Here is a 19,768-nt window from a genome sequence, read left to right on the forward strand (position 1 = left end):
TTCTTTTTATCTTCATTTGCCATCTATTCATTTGCTACATTTCTTCACGCCAGCAATCTGAGTGAAATAGAAAGTCGACTTCCGAAAGCAAAGCTGATTACTCTGTGCAAAAATGAGTCTATCCTGAAATGGATGTGTAACTGTGACCATGTGATGTACCAGGCTTTGGTGGAGATTCTCATTCCTGACGTCCTTAGACCTATTCCTAGTAAGTTAAATGTAGACAAGTAAGGTGGTTTTTTATGTGTCTGTTCTCGTGCATACGTCCCCAAGAAGTTTGGGAAATGACTTCGCAGGAGTCCGTACTACTGTGTGATTCTTACTTAGTTTTGCTAAACGGAAAGAACGTAATAGAACCTAGAACCGAGTTGTATATTTTTTTTTTAAAAAAAAAAAAACGTGACCCATCTTACGGTCTTGCTAGAAGGTCTCTCTTCTAAGCCGACTCCGTAGGCATGTCGGCCCCCAGTAACTCATTGCGAGATTACTCGTTGACCAGCCGAGCGTTATCAAAGTATTTCACTTGGGATTACCGGTCCCATGTTAAAGCGCTGAAATTCTTGAAATGCGTCATTACGAGACCAATCTCTTTTATGGTTGCTTTGGTTTCCAGTGGAGTGGAATTTCTTTATGAAGCATTTACTTTGTCAAGAGCGTCATGTTAAAAACTATAAATGTAGTTTCCATTAACGGTGATGGTTAACAGGATTCTGAGAGGAAAAAAAAAAATCTATGTAACTACATAAGCATTGTATTCTCACCGTGAACCAAACAACAGACAATACGGAGATGAGTTAGATTATTTTAAATAGCGACGGTGCCTCGAACTGGCTTGTGGCAAACAAGCTATTTTCCACAGATGTCAATATAAGTGCTACTAAGGATTCTAGGTGTTAGAAGCAGTTGAGAATAATTTTACATCTGCAGCTTTACGAGCACATGCTACTGACCTTCACTCCTTAATGAAATGAAATAGAGTTTCCCTCTGTAAGCACTCGAACGGGAGTAAAAGAAATGTTAGCTGGAGAGATGAGAGAGAACAGATTTTCTACGAAATGCTCATTGTTCTCATTAAATTTTTCAGGAAAACAAATAGCGATCTGGTGGGAAGCAGAAGGTGAACGTAAAGTAACATTACGTGTATACTCTTTTAAGTTGGGAGCTTATTTTTAAATGCAGAAAAGGAGATGATCACCTTTCACATCCCGCCACGCCAGGGCTGTGTTCCTACGTTTGTTAGAAATACCCGCACGCTTAAGTATAAATCCGTAACTCTCCACAGATTTAGGGGAAATGCTCTAATTGGCTTTTCCTAGGTCATTACATCAATAAACTGATGTAAATAAGAAAACCCTACTTCATTCTGATTCTAGTTCAAGCCAATGTGCAAAACAACTGCATGAAAGTTTATCAACTTAGTACCCAGTGTGAGTGTCAGAGGAAGAATTAACAATTTTCACTGCATCAACACAAAGTTTCCAGATTTATTTTTAGGGATGCTGTCATGGAAAATGTTCCCGTGCATATCTGTTTACTGCTTTATGTTTCAGAATCTCATTTTCCTTGCCTTTCTTTTGCTCCCTGGGCACTAAGTGAAGTCTCCAGAGATCGTTAAGGGACTTTTTATAGGTTAGCTCATTAGCCTATGACATCTCACTGCCTACTCTCGATTTCGCTCACAAGATAGATGGAGAAATGTCCGAGAGGTGTTTTCAGAGCCAGTACGCTTAACTTAATAGACCAAAATCTTTGATCTTTGTTAGCGATACACGATGCTTGAGTTAATAGAGCTCCAGCTACCGCTTTCTTGACCCTGCTTCGGTGACCACTGCTTCACATAATATGTTCAAAGCAAGTCGGGCACTGTCTTCATTTCACATTGTCTGGGAAACCAAAAAACTAGCTTTCTTCGAGAATTTCCGGCCAGATGGGCCTCATAAAATTACACGCCCAAGTCTCCGATGATCACAAGATGCACTGACCGGCCCGGCTTCCAAAGAAATTGGAAAGCAATATTCTCACCCTTAAATTAATCTTCAAGATGTAAAAGTTTAAAATATTTTTATTAGCTACCTTTGGCATAGATACTTTTTAATAATGAACTTAGGAAGTTAAGGCAAGAAGAACTGGCAGTAGCCAGTTGGAATCCCAAAAAAATCCATTCAGGACTCTTTAAATGTTATCAAAGCCAATCCTCCCAGTTTCTGTCTTTCAGCGATTTTTTTTACAGAGGGGCCAGACTTTCTGTTAGCAAAGACTTTCCTTTCCTCGAAACTCACACATCACTCTGCTCTTTTTGCCTTCACAACAGAGGTTCCTTTTTTGAGGTCTAGATGGGCTTCCTTTTTTAGTTCAAATGCGTAGTTCCATCTGGAACTAATCGGAAGTCTGTTTAGAGCTACCTCTTTTAAAATTGGCTAATCTAGTGGGTAGTTATTCGGATGAAACAAGACCTGAAGTGAATCTTGATCTATTTCTTGAACCGAAGCTTACTTGTCGTTCAAGTAAATGGGGTCAATTTTTTGTTACTATTTTTCATTTTCATTCATGACTGCACTCCATGGTCCTAGTGCATGATATAGTAGGAAAATTGACCTGGTTAGCTTTTCTGCTTGACTAAAAGCAGGAAACTCTGGAAATTTCCAAAGGAAATTGCTTATTGCGAGATTTCCAGCCAAATTTTTCAGATTGAAGATCTGATAGTTTTTGCATCCAGATTTTGAGGGCGCTTGTCTCAGTCGAAATTGAGTCTCAAGTTCATCCATCATTTGTTCCATTAGCTGTGACTACAAAAAAGAAGGCGACTCATTGTGAAGACAAGCGAAATGTCTTTCCTTTTTTCAACAGCTGAAACTCAGCTGAGTTATTTTGCTCTCGCAGAAGCAATTGCGAGTTAAGGCAGCGTGTCGGACTAGTTTGAACGTAACGTGGGATTTTTGTCCCACTTTTGCCACTAATTGGCCTTCTGGCCCTGGGTAAATTATGTGATTTTTCTGTGTCTTTGCTGTACAAGAGATGATATCCAATTTTCAGGGTGTTGGCTAGATTAATTATTTTCATGTGTTTCAGAGATTTATTAGATTTGACAAACCGCTGTCTTCATCACAGCCCAGAGTGCAGATAAATAAGCATAATAAATGAAGCCGTAAAAGGCAGAAGCAGTAGCATTTGATTTCTCTAAAGAGGCCATGTTCCGCTAATAACATTGCAAACCCCGATAGCCACTTAGTAAGCATTTATTCTGTCGCCGTTACATACTGAATTATCTTCTGCTTCCGGCTGAGTAAATGGCAGGTAAATGCCAGAATTCCCGCACCAGGCAAGCCAAGTCCCGGAATCGGAGAGGCTACAGCTTTGCGTCCTGGCCCCACCTTCCGAACGTCCGAGAACTATCCATTCAGTCATTCAGTCGTATCTGTTGAGCGCTTACTATGCGCAGAGCGCTCTACTAAGCGCTTAGGAGTCCCCGAACCCGTCCCCGGTCCCCTCCCCCAATAGAGGGTATTTCTCCTTACCGCCTGACTCCCGTAAGACACGAGTGGTGGGCCAAGAGCGTATCCCTGTGGAGATTTACAGGGGTATGGAGACGAAATTAACTCTGAGTGCCGATCCGTTGTGCACTTGTCAGTGACCCTGAGGGGAGAAATGTATTTAAAATGGCGATACGTTAGAAACCGGAAAGTCCAGATAAAGCGTGTCTAGACATTTCCTTTTTATTCTCGAGGTGTCGACAGTTGGAAAGAATGGCGTGTCCCAAATTGAAAAGTCTGTAATCCTATTCACAACTGGTATATGTTGCTTCAACCCAAGATGTTTAAATGATTAGGTTTTCTAGAGTTGTGAGGGAATACTGAGAATGTGAAATTACTAGAACCTGGAAATACCCAAAACCATCCAACGTGTATGCAGGATCATCAACTACAACGGTGTTTATTAAGCACCTGCTGTGTATGCCCTGCACATGCTATTTAGAAATAGAGCAGAGTCAACATCACTATAAAATCTTATTAATGTAGAGTAGAAAAGAATCAAAGGTATTGCAGAATTCTGTTTGTCTTCTTTATTCCTAAAATGAAAATGAAAATCCTTTGGCTACTTTTTCATCCCGCTTTTATTCTTTATTGCTTAGGTGCCTTGACCCAAGCCATTCGCAATTTTGCAAAAAGCCTTGAAGGTTGGCTTTCCAATGCCATGAACAATATTCCACAAAGGATGATACAAACCAAGGTAGATTAAGTGGTTTCTGTGCCCTTCCGTTTGTGTTTGGAAAATTATTTTTCAAAAAAACGTATCTTTAAATTTGGTACATCAGACGCCGCCGTGTAAAATGCTCGTATTGTGACAGGATTTTTCGTAATGATCTTTAATGATTATCTTTTTCATCTCTCGATCTTTGAATTAGCTTTAAATTCAATTAAGCTTCAAACGCCCAATTTTAAGTGGAATTTTCTTTTCAAGGAGAATAAATAAAGGGCCTTGAAAACTATTAGTAAACACATCTCAGGAGCATAAATGCACCGAAAAGGAGGCCTGGGTTCTTGAACTCCCGTTGCTGCAGTCAGTTTGGTATCGCAATGGGGTATCCTGTCCTTCCTGGAGATTTTGTTAGTGCTTGACACTAGGCCAGGCTGGTCGGGGCGATTTAAAAAAAACCCCCAAAAACAAACGAACGAAATCCACGGGGAGAGCCGTTGCATGCCTGGGGGTCGGCTCGTCGGCTTCCAGTAGCTCCCCCAGCTGGGGTTGCCACTAGGCGGAAGGGTTACGCACTTGCTTTTGCCGGTGGTGCCTTCCGCTGACTGTGAAGCCCGGAAGAACTTGCCACGGACGTTATCCAGCGGGGGTCTGGCGACCGTGGCCCTTCCCGTGGCCAAATCTGGCTTGGTGAGCCCCAGTCCCGCTCCGAGGAGGAGCTGCCTGCCTGGAGCTGGGGCACGGCCTGATCCCGGAGAGCAGCTCCTGTTCTCTCCCGCTACTCCGAGGAGCAGTTGCTCTCCCTGCCCCGGCCTTCAGACTCCCGGCTACGTGTTTCCTAGGCAGAGCCGCCCCCTCTCGCCCGCCCGGCCTCCTCGGGTTTGCGAAGGAGCCACGGGTCAGAGCCACGCCGCACCTGGGAAACACCCGCCGCTCGTCGGCAGCCCTGGAGCCCCGCTCCTCTCTCTCCGCCCCCTTCCCCACCTCCCATAACTTCCCTCCACTTTGCTTCCTGCCCCTGGAATAGTCACGATGCTGTTTGTTGAGCGCTTACTATGTGCCGGGCCCTGTTCTAAGCACCGGGGTAGATACAAGCTGATCGGGTTGTCCCAGGTGGGGCTCACGGTCTTCATCCCCATTTTACAGGTGAGGGAACTGAGGCCCAGAGAAGCCAAGTGACTCGGCCAACGTCACACAGCTGACAAGTGGCGGAGCCGGGATTAGAACCCACGCCCGCTGCCTCCCGAGCCCGGGCTCTTCCCACTAAGCCGCGCTGCTTCTCCCGTAAGCACGGCTAGCTCCATCAACGGCTGGTGCCGTTGAAGCAGCTGGGGCTTCGGCGTGCAGTGGGACAAAATTAGATCACGCTGCGCCCGGGGCAGCATAATGACATCATTACGTTTGGCTCCTCTGCACAGAAAGGTTGCCGACCCCTGCTGAGTAGTAATAATTAACGACCTCAGTCTGAATCAGCCAGCCCGGTTAGTGGCCTGCAATCCGAGGGAGCCCGCAGGCCTCTGCCCGTGGGGTCAAGAGGCGAGGTCCGTACCGCGGCGACCGCTCGGAATCTCATCCAATTTCCGGCCTGAAATTGCGGTTTAGGATGTCACCGGTATTCGTTTAAGACCCGGGCCAGAGCTGAGACCTTGCCATTGTTCTGCTTCTATCCCGGTAAGCCCAGTTCCCATCTCCTGACACCCGGCCCCCGCCCCGGCTCCGCGACCTCGAAAGTTAGCCGGGGATCGGGCGACCCCGCACCGTCTCCTGAAACTCAGGCCTGCGCAGCAGAGAAGCGGCGTGGCCGAGTGGATAGAGCACGGGTCCGGGAGTCAGAAAGTCCTGGGGTCTGATCCCGGCTCTTGTGTGACCCTGGGCAGGCCACTTGAGTTCTCTGGGCCTCGGTTCCCTCATCTGTCAAATGGGGATGAAGACTGTGAGCCCCAGGTGGGACGGGGACCGTGTCCAACCCGGTTTCCTTGTATTCTCCCCAGCGCTTAGTATTCGTTCATTCGAAAGTATTTGCTGAGCGCTTACTGTGTGCAGAGCCTGGGAAGTACGATTCAGCAACAAATAGAGACAATCCCTGCCCACAACGGGCTCCCAGTCTAGAAGCGGGGAGAGAGACATCAGAACCAGTAAACAGGCATCAGTAGCATCATTATAAATAATGGAACTATAGATATGTACGCATCATTAATCAAAATAAATAGAATTATAAAAATGCACATGCATACGTATATATGCTGTATAGAGTACGGTGCTTTGCACATAGTAAGCGCTTAAGAAACACCATAATAATTATCATTATTATTATTATCCCGAACTGGGGAAACCCGGGACCCACTGTCCAAATGACACCCAATCACTTAGGCCCTGTATACGGGCATTTATGACAACTGAATCAGTCAGGCAGTCAATCGAATTTATTGATCGTTTACCGGGTGCAGAGCACTGTACTAAGCGCTCAGTCGAGTACGCTACAAGAATATAACAGACGCATTCCCTGCCCACAGCAATCCCCATTTTGTAGTTGTTCAGTTTTAAATGGAATTTCTTTTTAATTCAACTGATCCTTATAGAAGACACCTTCCCCAGGGAGTAAACGTTATCATATAGCACAAATTTGGGGGGAGGACTGGAGCGTTTTAAGGAAATCTCTTAAAAGAAGAAATCTCTACTTCAGTCGCTTGCCTGTGGTAATCTTATATGCCTTTTGTTCCTTTGAGGATGCCCAAACCGCTAAATGTTTTGTCCCTTAAGTTTACCCACGCTGCTATAAAATAATGAGCAGTAAAATAGTGAGCCCTTATGACACTTAGTAAAACAGTTTTACAAAATCGGGTCTACGGTTACCCGTGCAAGAAATACAAAAAGTCAGTCCTCCCGGAATGAGTGTTTTCACGCTGCTAGGGAATTTCCCTCAACTGTGTATGCCTGACTGGACAGAGCACAATACACTGTTCGATCAACCAGCGGGGCACATGCCTGTGGTATGTGAACGTGTGTGCTCACGTGAGTTTTCCTTATCACGGGATTCTTTGAGACTGTAACCCCTGTATTATAGGAGAACCAACCTTACAAAACTCCTGCCAGGCTACGCGCATTTTTTTTTTCTTTTAAATTCACGACATCTTCCACCCGAGGGCTTCCCAGACGACGATAAAACAAAGGAAACCAACGTGCTCTTCCGTTCACCTAGCTTAAACTGTTACCTGACCTGTACAGATGTCCGAGCGATGGTAATCGTGGTTTAACCGGGACCCCAACGTCAAATAGTGCACTTGCTTGACTCTAGATTTTGGGTTCTTTTAAAAGAAAATGATGGAGAAAATAATGCTTGATGTAGAGCTAGCTAAGTGCTGCGGTTTGCATGGGAGAGAGCTCACAAATTGCAGCGTGATAAGATTGGCAAGGAAGAACAGACGGGAAAACTGCAACAGTGCTTGTTAAAAAGAACGTGGACTTGTTTGCAGGTTGCCGCTGTAAGTGCCTTTGCCCAGACTCTGCGAAGATACACATCGCTTAATCACCTGGCTCAGGCAGCTCGTGCCGTACTTCAGAACACTTCTCAAATCAACCAGATGCTCAATGACCTCAACCGCGTCGATTTTGCCAATGTACAGGTAGGCTGACGCTTTTTTAAAAATAGCAGTCTGTCTTTGGGGAGGGATTTGCCCCCGGCCTTCCTCTTTGTCCCCACCACAGGGTTCACTTTCTCGATTCCCAAAAAGGCAGCATCAACATTCCCAACCATTCCAGTGTGGAGAAGTTACAGATTTTCCCACGCTCATTGTCTTGACAACCACGGCGGTGGCACAGGCAGCTCATCGAAGGTCATCCCTCCTATAGAAAATTATAAATGAAATATTTGGAAAATATCTGGCCGCTTTAAGAGTGATCGTTTTGGCCTCGGCGATCGAAACATGTCAGATATGTCAGACTTCTTGTTCAGGAAGCGAACATTCGATACCGTAAATGATGCGCTTTTCTGCAGAACTAGAACTCTACCGATTTATATGACTTTCTTTACAGGCTGACCGCAGAATTCTCTGAGTGTGTGCGCATCAGCGCGAGAGTAATAGAAAGAAATGTTTTGGAGTCGCTGCTGTAGTAGAGGCCACCCGTTCAAAGATCTTTTTCTTTCGTCCTTTTGTCAAAGATTATTTGCTAAATCTGAGTTCAAACTGGTGTTGAGAAATTATGAAGGAGAAACACGTACTTATTTCTCAACTCTCAGGCTAGACCAGTACTCGTTTTGTTTTCACTGAAGATTCAGGAGGGGAAAAAACAGGCACAAAAAAACCCCTAGGTTTTTTGTTTTTCTTAGTCCCGATTTATCTGATCCAGAGAAACGGGGTTGTGGAAGAAATCAAGTGATGGTAGCATCAGCAATAACATTTATTAGCTCCCACTCGTCGTGGTTCACTATAGTAGGAGCATGGGCAGTACGGAATAGGGGAGGAGACATTTTATAGCCCTGAAGAGACCGTGATTCCAAAAATGCAATTTAGCAGTAAAATACTGGGGGACAGCTTCACGGGCAAACCAGCCTAGCATGCGGTAGTCAGGGGAAACCAAAGACTGGGAGGCAAGACAGATGCCCAGACGACGGCGGGCGATGTGTGTACAATGTAAAATAAATGCATTCATTCCACCGTATTTATCGAGCGCTTACTGTGTGCCGAGCACTGTACCAAGCGCTTGGAAGGTACAATTTGTTGGATGCACAAAGGTCTCTTCAACCACACTTCACGGTCAGTGGCCTGTTCTTTGAATTCTTATGATGGCTGTACGCCCACCCGTATGCATTTCCCAGATCTAAATCAGTAGAAAAGTCCTTCTGGAAAATATTACCTGTTTTAGTAGTACAGATTATTTCAAGGCCTCTCTCGCCGCTGTCCTGTAAGCTTCTTGAGAGGATGGCTTCCTCTCTCTGAAATGTATTGTAACGTCTGTCTCCCCCACTAGATTGTAAGCTCCTCGAGGGCAGGGATCGCGTCTACCTCCTCTACTGTATTCTCCCAAGTGTTCTGTCTAGTGCTCTGCGTACAGTGCCATTTGTTGATGACCGTTCAACACGATTGGCGTGCAAGCGACGCCTGCAGAATTCCCCTTCATAATGTGTCTATAGCTTGGCATGAAGCTACTGATTACCCTCGTTAAAATACGGTCCTCCTGTCTTGCACCCATTTAATAATTGCATCACCCAAGGCGTATTTGCCATTTTGTTAACAAATACGTCATGCCGGGCAGAATCAAAAGCTTTCAATTTTAAGGTACATCGCCTATATGCTTCCCAGGGATGTATCAGGACCTGCCATTTTTCCATAGGAAATCATTCACTCATCTGACAGGATAGTCCTTCGCCAAGCTGTGTGTGTTTGCGGCTGAACGTCGTTTAAGTGACAGGATTCATTAAGCACCTATGAAGTGCAGAACTCCGTGCCGAACCTCTCAGGAATACAGTGTACAATCCAGTCCGATCCAGGACGGTGTTTTCTAGTGAGGATCCTGGGACACACTGACCTGAATTAGGAGACCGGTGGGCTCCCAACTAATAGGAAACCAGAGTTCTCTTTCTGAAGTATGGCCAGTATTTGCTATTCTTAATGTTCAGTTGCACGCGTGAAGTTTTTACAAAGGTTATTGTGGTGTGATTTGTTATCCAGACATAGATGTGGGTGTGCGTTGAAAGAGGTGAGGGTGTCACTGTTCTGAACTCTGGAGAGTTATGCTGTTTTTCCTTGAGCCGCCTAATTAAACGATATAACACTACTGTATTTACAACATTTCTTAGTTATCTTGTTATGCTTCATTTAGTTGCACTTTGACCGACGTCGAGAAGTGGACGATTGAGAATACTTTTAAAATGGAACATTACCACAAGATTTGTCATAGAACATTTTGCTACCATTAGAATGTGATCTTAAAAATGACCTGTTTTTATTTCCACAAACAGAACGTTACATAACCTGAATCCAAGCAGTAATTACATAACCAGAACTTTAGAGTTGGTGAAGTTAGGGGGGCAGGTAACATGACGACACTTTTCCATTTCCTGAATGAATTCGCATCAAGCGTGCGGACCAGATAACCCTCGAGGCTTAAATTCCCAGTCTGCCAAACTGATCTAGCACCTGCTCACGGTACCAAACCCACGCTCATTTTAGTGGAAGTGTTTTCTGGCCCAGTCGATGTTTTCGACTTACCCGAATACTTCCTTAAGGGCAGAATTGAGTTGAAAGCTCTATCTGGAATAAGTACCTTTTTAAAACTACAGAAATGATGATTAACGGAAATGAAGAAATACAGATATTGCAATTCGCAGGTGTCTTTTTCTAATCAATTTTTCTACCACAGTATTTCATTTGGAATAACCGACATAGCTGTGTCAACTCACCTTTGTGTCCTATTTTTTTCACTTCCTTATTTGAGTGGAGAAATATCGAACCCTTGAAAATAATAAAGGCGTTATTAGTTTCCGTAGCAACTGACAAGTCATTGCTCATTCTCTTGATTCATTTAATTGTTGGAACTTTCATTATAATTTGCCATTCATGCATATAGCCTGTGTGCTGACATCAATTGAAGAGGTGCTGAGTTATGCTTATTTCTCCGGTGTGTGTACTGTAACAGGAGCAGGCTTCCTGGGTGTGCCAGTGTGACGATAACATGGTTCAGAGACTAGAAACAGATTTCAAGATGACTCTTCAACAACAGAGTACCCTGGAGCAGTGGGCTGCTTGGCTCGACAATGTAATGATGCAGGCCCTAAAACCCTATGAAGGAAGACCCAGCTTTCCTAAAGCTGCCCGGCAGTTCCTTCTAAAATGGTCTTTCTACAGGTATCTTTTGCACATTCTCCCGTGTAACCGCTCTCTACCTTTTCTATCTTCTGCACCACGGATACGGTGGATTTGTGATTGCACCCCGTAAGCCCCAAAGGAAAGATGAGGCGCACCCCCGTATCTAGCAAAACACCTGTAGCCTGGGGAGCCCGGTGATGTTTGGCGCGCTTACTCAACCCAGAGGCAGTCCGACCGTGGAGCCGGCCGAATGTAATTGACAAGGGATGTAGTCTTCCGCTAGGCTGACTGCACCTTTCTCCGCCTTTAGAGGTGTTCTCTAATTCCTAAAGGAAACCTTCCGTCCCTTTAAGCCACGACCACTCTTGAAGAGCAGCTTTTCTCAAGTGTGAACGCTCAGAACTGCGTTCTAGAGAAGCTTCGACCAAGTGTCCTCTTTCTAACCTACCCTTCAGAACAAGCCTCCCATTTAGTCTTCCCTTGAACCGCTCGTCGCCGCCTTACTCGTTTTGGATCAGGCGGGTTTGTTTTTCGGGTTCTTTTGTAATTGGAATCATTTAGCTTTAAGATGAAATTGTTCCTTTTTGGAGATGGAGAATAATACCAAGATGAACACGCTTAGCATTATGCAAGGAGAAACGAGCAACCGCTCTGCCCCGAACTGGCGAAACAGCTCAAATAAGTCAGCGTTATAGACCACTTAGGTACTGTGCTGGTATAAAGCTGATAGAGGCAGAGTTGATTTTGGAGCAGTTTTAGAACCGCTTCCCACCAGGACCTCAAATACCCTAAAATGATTATGCGCTCAGGAGTTCTGGATTGATTAGCGATAATCCTAGTTCTCCCATTTGCTTGGTTCAGCTGTTGCTAGAAAACTCAGTCAAAGCCGCTGCTCTTGTTTTCAAGATTCCCTAGAGGTGAGCTACAGAATTTGCCATATTTTTCTTGTTTCTCCTGTCTCTTATTATTAGCATCAAACTTTCCCCTAATCCTTTCTGTTTTTCACTTCAGTCTTTATCTGGTATCTTTTTAGAGGCATCCCTAGAGCTTTTCGAGTACCTGTAGTTATATATATATATATAGAGAGAGAGAGAGAGAGAGAGAGAGGGGGACACATTATACAGATGTATAAGATATATACATATATACGCACGTGCACACACGATTGATACATGAATGTAGAAATTTATGATTTGTCTGCCCTCTGTCCTCTCCAAGCTTGGAACAGTTAGTTTGAGATTACCAGACACTGTTGTTATTATTTTCATTTCAAAAAGATTTAAATAGCTGCAGATAGTGATCTCTGAAAGGTCCAGTCAGTCCAGTCAAGAGCAGGAGAAGCAGCGTGGCTTAGTGGAAAGAGCCGGGGCTTGGGAGTCAGACGTCGTGGGTTCCAATCCCCGCTCTGCCGCTTATCAGCTGTGTGACTCTGGGCAAGTCACTTCACTTCTCTGTGCCTCAGTCACCTCATCTGTAAAATGGGAATTAAGACTGTGAGCCCCACGTGGGGACACCCTGATTACCTTGTATCTACCCCAGCGCTTAGAACAGTGCTGGGCGCATAGTAAGCGCTTCACAGATACCATCATCATCATCGCATCTTTTGCTGGTAGACAATAGCAAAGACATTAGGAACCTTTCAATCTCATCTGTCTTTGAATGTAGTGAAAGAGTTAGAGAAAGGTGGCCACTTGCAATCACAGGTCTTCAGAGATGTAGAATTTTAGTCTAGAATCTTTTTGAACATTTTGTGGGGTCTGTGCTTCTTTCCAAACCCCTGGATTTGGCACTCCATTCCGAGTTGGCTAGCCTCTTGCATTTTGGGTCACGGGCAATCTTGATACGACGTACAGACACCAAGTATTCTGAAGTCAAATCCCTCATCTTTTGGTATTTCAAATGATATAGCTATAAACACTGGCATTCCCCTACATCTTTTTTATTTGATTACTAAATGAATACGCCCATACCCCATGTGCACGATGAGCAGGTAGACCACCAAGGTTGCCATACCCCTACTTCAAATGGTTTATCCCATCTCGATGGGGGTGGGGGCACTACAGGCAAGAAAATGCCAAGGTTTTTTGGCGATCCTAGTGTGAGATTGCGCTGGGGAACGTCCTGGGCCCTCGAGCCCCGTCCTTACTCAGGAAGGCTTGGGAGGCCTCAGCCTTCATATCCGATCAGCAGAAGAGATATGTCCCGGTCAGGTTTGGTCCAGCCTCGATTTGGCTCCCCAGCTGCCCCCGGTCACCTGTTTCAGACAAGGAACCGCAGTGGCGCCGAACCAGAAAATTGCTCGGGGCCCTTAGAATTGGCTGGGGACTCACGCCTGTGAAGGCCTTGTAGGTTTGCCCTATAGGCTGCCAGGAGCCAGTTTATGGCACTTCCAATTTGGAGACAGAAGCTTTGGGATCAGCAGCTCAGCTGATTTCAGGCCAGTCTCACAGTGGCAGGGGCCGACGCAGGTTGAACTAGGCATAGGCCGAGACCAGCGCAGGCTAGACGGGGTCCCGGATTTCTGGCCCAGGTGAGGGTCGTTTGGTATTTTCCAAACTCTCCCTGGTGATAAAGCCACGGTATTGCAAAGTGGCATTCAAACCATCCAGATGGCATAAATGTCAAACTCTTGATGAATGAAAAAACATTCAGGAAACTTCACGACAACAGTGAAGCAACCCTATTAGAGCAAGAAACCCCATCTGCCTCCACTAAAGCAACTAGCGAACGGGTGGCTCTACTCTATTTGTCACTGTTTGCGAGGCAGCCTTTGGTTCGAAGATCCAGGAACTGCTTACCGCCAAGCAAACAATGCATCATCCCTACCTGACAGATCCTCATGATCCTGACCCAAGGGAGACTTATTGAGGCCTGCAATCATGGAACACAGACAGGCTGAGGAAAATCATCCAGGGCTACCCAGGCAGTAACCAAATTAAGGATTTTATTTTAAACCATTAGCCAGTCTAGGTTAGGCTGTTCTGAAAGGTCTATCAGGATCCAAAGAGTACTCCAGAAAACGGTGGGGTTGAGCACCTCAGAATTCCCTGATTCTTTCTCCTTCAACAAAGGATTCTGGCAGGCTTGTGGATCACGTTCCTTCTCTTATGCGGCCATGCATCCAGTGGGGATTCTGGAGGCCGGTTTCAGGACGTGATTCCCGAAACTTGGGGAAACTCTTATGAATCAACAACCTCAGAACGAAACCCCTTGAATCCATCGTATAAGTTCTTACTGCTGATGACTCTACTCTCAAAGCACACACATAAACAAGAAGACATGAAAAAGATTACTAATCGTTTTTCAGAATCACAAAATGCTACGGTTTGACGATTAGCTTAGAGAGACTTAGAGAAGCGGCACGGCCCGGTGGATAGAGCACGGGCCTGGGGGTCGGAAGGACCTGAGTTCTAATCCAGGCTCTGCCCCTTCCCTGCTGGGTGACTTTGGGCAAACCGCTTGACTTCTCTGGGCCTCAGTTACCTCATCTGTAAAATGGAGATTGAGACTGGGAGTCCTACGTGGGACAGGGACTGTGTCTGGCCTGATTATCCTGTGCCCACTCCAGCGCTCAGTACAGTGCCTGGCATATAGTAAATTCTCAACAGATACCATACAAAAAAAGAAGAATGAGATGGCAGACCAACCTTCACCTAACAAACCGCAGACACAGCCAAAGAGTTCCACCAGTGGTTCGAGCTAAGACTTGTCACTGAATTCTGCCACCTAAACAGTAAACGAAACAGAGAATCAAATCAAAAAGTCTGGCGTGCCTTTTGGGAGACCGTGACGGAGCTCGACGCCAGCATAGAATGAAGATTCCGACCAAGCGGAAGATCTGTAAGAGCGATTTTTAGTGCCTGGTCTTCTTCCCGACCGTAGCGCTTGGACTTGCCTTACGCCGAACCTCTGAATACTAGAGTCTTTCTAGTGAAATCGCCTACATTCTGTACCTGACTCTAAAAGTCCTGGAATATAATCAGTCCTTCTCCATCAGAGCAATGCCCATCACATCACGTCTTCTCCAGGCAGGGTAATTGAGACGACTGAACAGAGTGAGATTCCCCCAAAAGGTACTAAATGAGGAAACTGAAAACAGGGAGAGCAGAATGGATTTTTAAAAGACACAGTGAAGCAAAACTTCAAACGCCGTGGCATGGCATGGACACTGGGGATGCTGTGGCAAAAGATAGACCAGCCCGGTGTACAGAGATTAGAAATGGTGGTTTTAAGAAGACCGCAACACAGAGAGAGAGAAAAAAAAAATATCTCCAGGTACCGTGCAACAGGGCGACAACTTCCACTGTTTAAGGGCACCTCCTGTAGGAGGAATTGCCAATCTCACATTGTTCCTATCAGCCACGTTTGCACGCACCGATACAATCTCACCATCAGTAAAGTCACCTCTGAACCGAAGGACCGCTATTCCAAATCCAACATTGTGTGCTAGAAAGATGAGGCGCTTGTAATCATTAAAAAATAATTAACAATTGCAATTCTAGTCAAAAGGAAGCTAAATACACAGTATCTTAGCAACATGAGAATGAATAGATTCGATATTGTAATGTATCTTATAAGTCAAAACCAGACAATAGGTTTCCAATTAAATTGTTAATTGGGTCATTTAAAAGCTGACATTTAGGGTAGTGGTATGACGTGTAAAGAGGAGCGCAGAAGCCCACGCTAATGAAATATCGCAGATTGTTTTGCATTTTGGCCTCTGAATATTTGATAGATCTAACAAATGCCGGATAGAAATTATGAAATATATACAAACTCCGACTAATATATTTGAAAATGGCTGTGCTCGATCAAATATTTACTATCCCTCATTTTCTTAGACATTGATTTCATTTAAATATTTAAAATTGATAAAGAACATCTCTAGGCAATATTTGATATTTTCAAACCCTAGAAGAAAACAAAACAGCTGCCAGTATCTGGAACTGTTTGTGATATTAAACAATTTTCCCTATCGCCATTTACACGATTAGTGCTATCAACAGATGTAGGGTGAATACACACTCCTGAAGCTTGAATTTGGATTACATTTTTTTAAATGAAGACTCTGATATTTACCTATTTGTGAGGTTTAATTCTGTAGACACGATCCGTTCAGAGTAAAGCCATTCCCTTTGTGATGAAGCCTGGCTCTGCTTCACAAGGAGGTGCCCCAAAATCTTTTCACACGGTGAACCTGATTCTTCTGGGGCCCAAGCTACTCCCTGGTTGAAAACTGAGGTACCTTTGGAATATGCATTAGTTCTTTAAAGCATTCACGGTGCCGTTAAACAGATTCCTGCTTCAGCAAGTTAGTAAAATCCAGACTCTCTCTCCTGTGTCCTACCCATTATGCCATTCTCTTTCTTTATTCTGTTTCTCTCCTGACTCGTGATCCAGCAAGGTAGATGCAATTAGGAGAGATGGTTCTTTTCCGTGTTCTGTGGGGGGGTTTTTAACATCGAAAACATCGGCAGCAGTGCTAGAAAAGTACTTTTGACACGACTCAGTTGAGAGTTTGGATAGTGTAGTCTGGAGTAGTTTTTGGGTTTTTTTTTTAAAGGTATTTGGTAAGCGGTACTACGTGTCCCACCTGATTACCTCGTATCTACCCCAGCACTTAGAATAGGGCCTGACACATAGTAAGTAAACGCTTAACAAACACCGTTAAAAAAAAGAAAGAAAAAGCTAATCGGGTCGAGCGTAGTGCATGTCCCACATAAGGCTCACAGTCTTTTAATCCTCATTTTACAGCTGAGGTGACTGACTCACAGAGAGGTTAAGGGACTCGCACGAGGTCACACAGCAGACATGTAACAGAGCCGGGATTAGAGCGCAGGTCCTCTCACGCCGTGGCCTGGCCTCTTTCCACTAGGCCACTTTGCTCCTTATTCTTGTAGACTTGGCTTTCAATTGCAATCATGATTAATTCAGCTGTGGATCCTGCACAGCTTTTTAGTTTGCAGGGATGAGGAGCCTCTCGGTTTACTTTCACAATTGTGACGGTGATAATTATTTTGATTTTAGGAAGAGGGTGTTTGTTTTTCTATAATTAGCGGTCTGAAAACAGTGTAAATGAACAAATCAGAATCACTTACCTTTTCTTCTCAGAGAGCATTGTTTCATTTTCAAGGATCTGTTGCAGCCTTCACTGGGCTTTAATTCATATCTGAGACCCTAGAAGGATTCTACAACGCAGGCACCACATCTTTCCGATACATTGCCTAGCAGTTTGCGATAATTAAACGGACCCTATACCTTCTTCAGTTTTACACCTTAAAAGGAATTTGGCCCGACAGGGCTCCTTTATGAGGCGTACAGGTAGATTTAGATGCGGGGTGGCTAAAGTTAATGAAAATCCTTTTCTTTTCTTTTCTTTTGCAACAGTTCAATGGTTATTCGAGACTTAACCTTACGCAGTGCTGCTAGCTTCGGTTCATTCCATCTGATCCGTCTGCTCTACGACGAATACATGTTTTACCTGGTAGAGCATCGTGTTGCTCAGGCAACTGGAGAGACACCTATAGCAGTTATGGGAGAGGTAAGAGAGAATGATTCGATCACTGTAAAAGTAACGTTGAATTGTACTTCACGTTGAATATCTGTAGCGATTGATTAAAGGTGTGAAATCAGCAGGGTTGACGGTCTTCGTGAGATAACTGTTGAAGACTGGAACATTAAGATGACATAAATAAGACATTCACTCGTCCTATTTTGTTTTTCATTGCCCAACAACAAAAAGCTTATTCTTTTTGCCAAAGATTTGACAGAAGAAATATTCATCCCATCAAAACATCTACAGGATAGTAAAAATCCCTTCCCTTCAGCAAGTGCCTGATGAGTTGAAAATATGTAGTTAAAATAATCAAGGGCAGGTCATCATCAATAGTATTTCTTAAGCACCTACTGTGTCCAGGGATTCATGACACAGATCTGAACCCACTAGGGGTCACAGCGCCCAGAGCAAGAGCCATCTGTCACCAATCATTCATCAGATAAACAAAATTTAGGCCCATCACTTTTTCTATCAGCGCAAGCTGGAGGCCAATGCTCTGTCCTGCGGTACGTTGGCCCGGCCACGTTGCAGATTCTATGCTACCCTGGAACCCCTAGTTGAGACTCGGGCTTCGCGCTCTGCCCCCTGAGCCCTGACCGGCCCGCAGACGGGTTCAAGCCCAGATCCGACCTCCTCTTCCTGCTTGCTAAGGTCTGATCATTAGAATAATTATGGTACTTGCTAAGCGCTTACTATGTGCCAAGCACTGCTCTAGACACTGGGGTGGATACAAGTTAATCAGGTTGGACACGGTCCCTGTCCCACATAGGGCGCTCACTCTTATCCCCATTTTAGAGATGAGGTAACGGAGGCACAGAGGAGTGAAGTGACTTGTCCAAAGTCACACAGCAGACATGTGGCGGAGCCGGGATCAGAACCCAGATCCTTCAGACTCCCAGGCCCGTGCTGCGTAGCCACTAAGCCACGCCGCTGAGACCTTCACAGACTAGAGTAGGTCCATTTAGCGGCTTTTATGTTTGGGGTTTTATTGTTGTAATGTTTTGTGGTCACCTGTTCTGAGGACTCTCTGGAAAAGAAAGGTGACTGGGCATATATTCGCTTTTTGAAGAAAGGTCAGCTTTCTTTATCTTAGATCAAGAACGGCATGAAGGACACTCACAGTCTGATCACCACTTCAGGCAGAATGGGAAACTCTCCTTTCGCTGACCATGGGACGGATAGACAGGATCAGAGGAGGCTGGGCACCAGGGGATAGTCACTCAGGGGATTGTGAAGAGTCGGCTCGATACTGTGTGCGACGCACTGTGCTAGACACTTGGGGGACATACGGAAGAAGTAAAAGTTGTGATTTCTTCCGGGGAAGACTAGCAGCCATAACAATAGTTGAATGTTAGAAGAGTTATAAATGATAAATGCAAGTTGATCCCTGGGGTCTTCAGTATCCACGGTGATGTTCCGGATGATCCTTCTCAGCCACGTACTTCCTTTCACTTTTCTACGAACTTCCTGTTCCACCTCACGCACTCACCCAGTTGGACACATGCTGGACCTCATCATCGCTAGGCATTGTACCATTTTCAACTTTGCCAACTCTGAATTCCCGCTCTCTGACTACAGCCTTCTCTCCCACAGCGCCCATCCCGGCGAAACTGTTGTCTTCCTCTCCCCCTGCACCCGCACCCAGCAATCTCTAGATCCTCTCCACTTATCCCCAGCCATCGTGACTCATTTGGACTCTCTGCTCAACCTCTCCTCTCCTGATGCACAAATTCACACTCTCCACGCCGCCCTCTCTGCCAAACTCACCCCCCTCTCCCCACCTCTCCTTTTTTTGAACTCCAGCCACCAACCCGCCCCCCCCCCCCCCCCCCCAGCCCTGGGTCACCTCCAAAGTACGCTTCCTCCACTTCTGCACGCCTGCCGTGGAGAACTGTTGCCAGAAATCCAGGCACCAGGCTGACTTGTATCATCTGAACTTCATCCTCACCTACTATAACTCCTTACTCTCCTTGACTCAGCAACACTATTTCTCTGCTGTCGCACTGTAGCCAAAATGCAAAGCGAAAGCACCCGTTTGAAAGATCCAACCGTATTAAATTTGTGGTATGATAGATGAGTCATCCAGATGCAGACGTCCTAGAGTCGAGAGGAAATATGAGATTGTAGAGCCTGTGAAAAATCAGAGCTGAAAATATATATTTGAAAGTTGCCTGCGTAGGGGTGGTAGGTGAAATCCTATCAGCTCATGAGC

General features: G+C 45.2%; 1 protein-coding gene across 1 annotated transcript in view; it reads left to right on the forward strand.

Annotated features, from left to right (window-relative positions):
* The window catches only part of RFX3 (regulatory factor X3), a 144,314-nt gene that overhangs the window by 95,769 nt on the left and 28,777 nt on the right, over positions 1 to 19,768 (forward strand). Inside the window, exons 10-14 of the mRNA XM_029054663.2 lie at positions 54 to 208; positions 4,130 to 4,227; positions 7,668 to 7,817; positions 10,831 to 11,039; positions 17,388 to 17,541. Coding sequence (XP_028910496.1) covers positions 54 to 208; positions 4,130 to 4,227; positions 7,668 to 7,817; positions 10,831 to 11,039; positions 17,388 to 17,541 — 766 coding nt within the window. The remainder of the gene's footprint in view (positions 1 to 53; positions 209 to 4,129; positions 4,228 to 7,667; positions 7,818 to 10,830; positions 11,040 to 17,387; positions 17,542 to 19,768) is intronic.

This window comes from Ornithorhynchus anatinus, chromosome X5 (assembly GCF_004115215.2).
Source record: "Ornithorhynchus anatinus isolate Pmale09 chromosome X5, mOrnAna1.pri.v4, whole genome shotgun sequence".
In the NCBI taxonomy this organism is placed as follows: Eukaryota; Metazoa; Chordata; class Mammalia; order Monotremata; family Ornithorhynchidae; genus Ornithorhynchus; species Ornithorhynchus anatinus.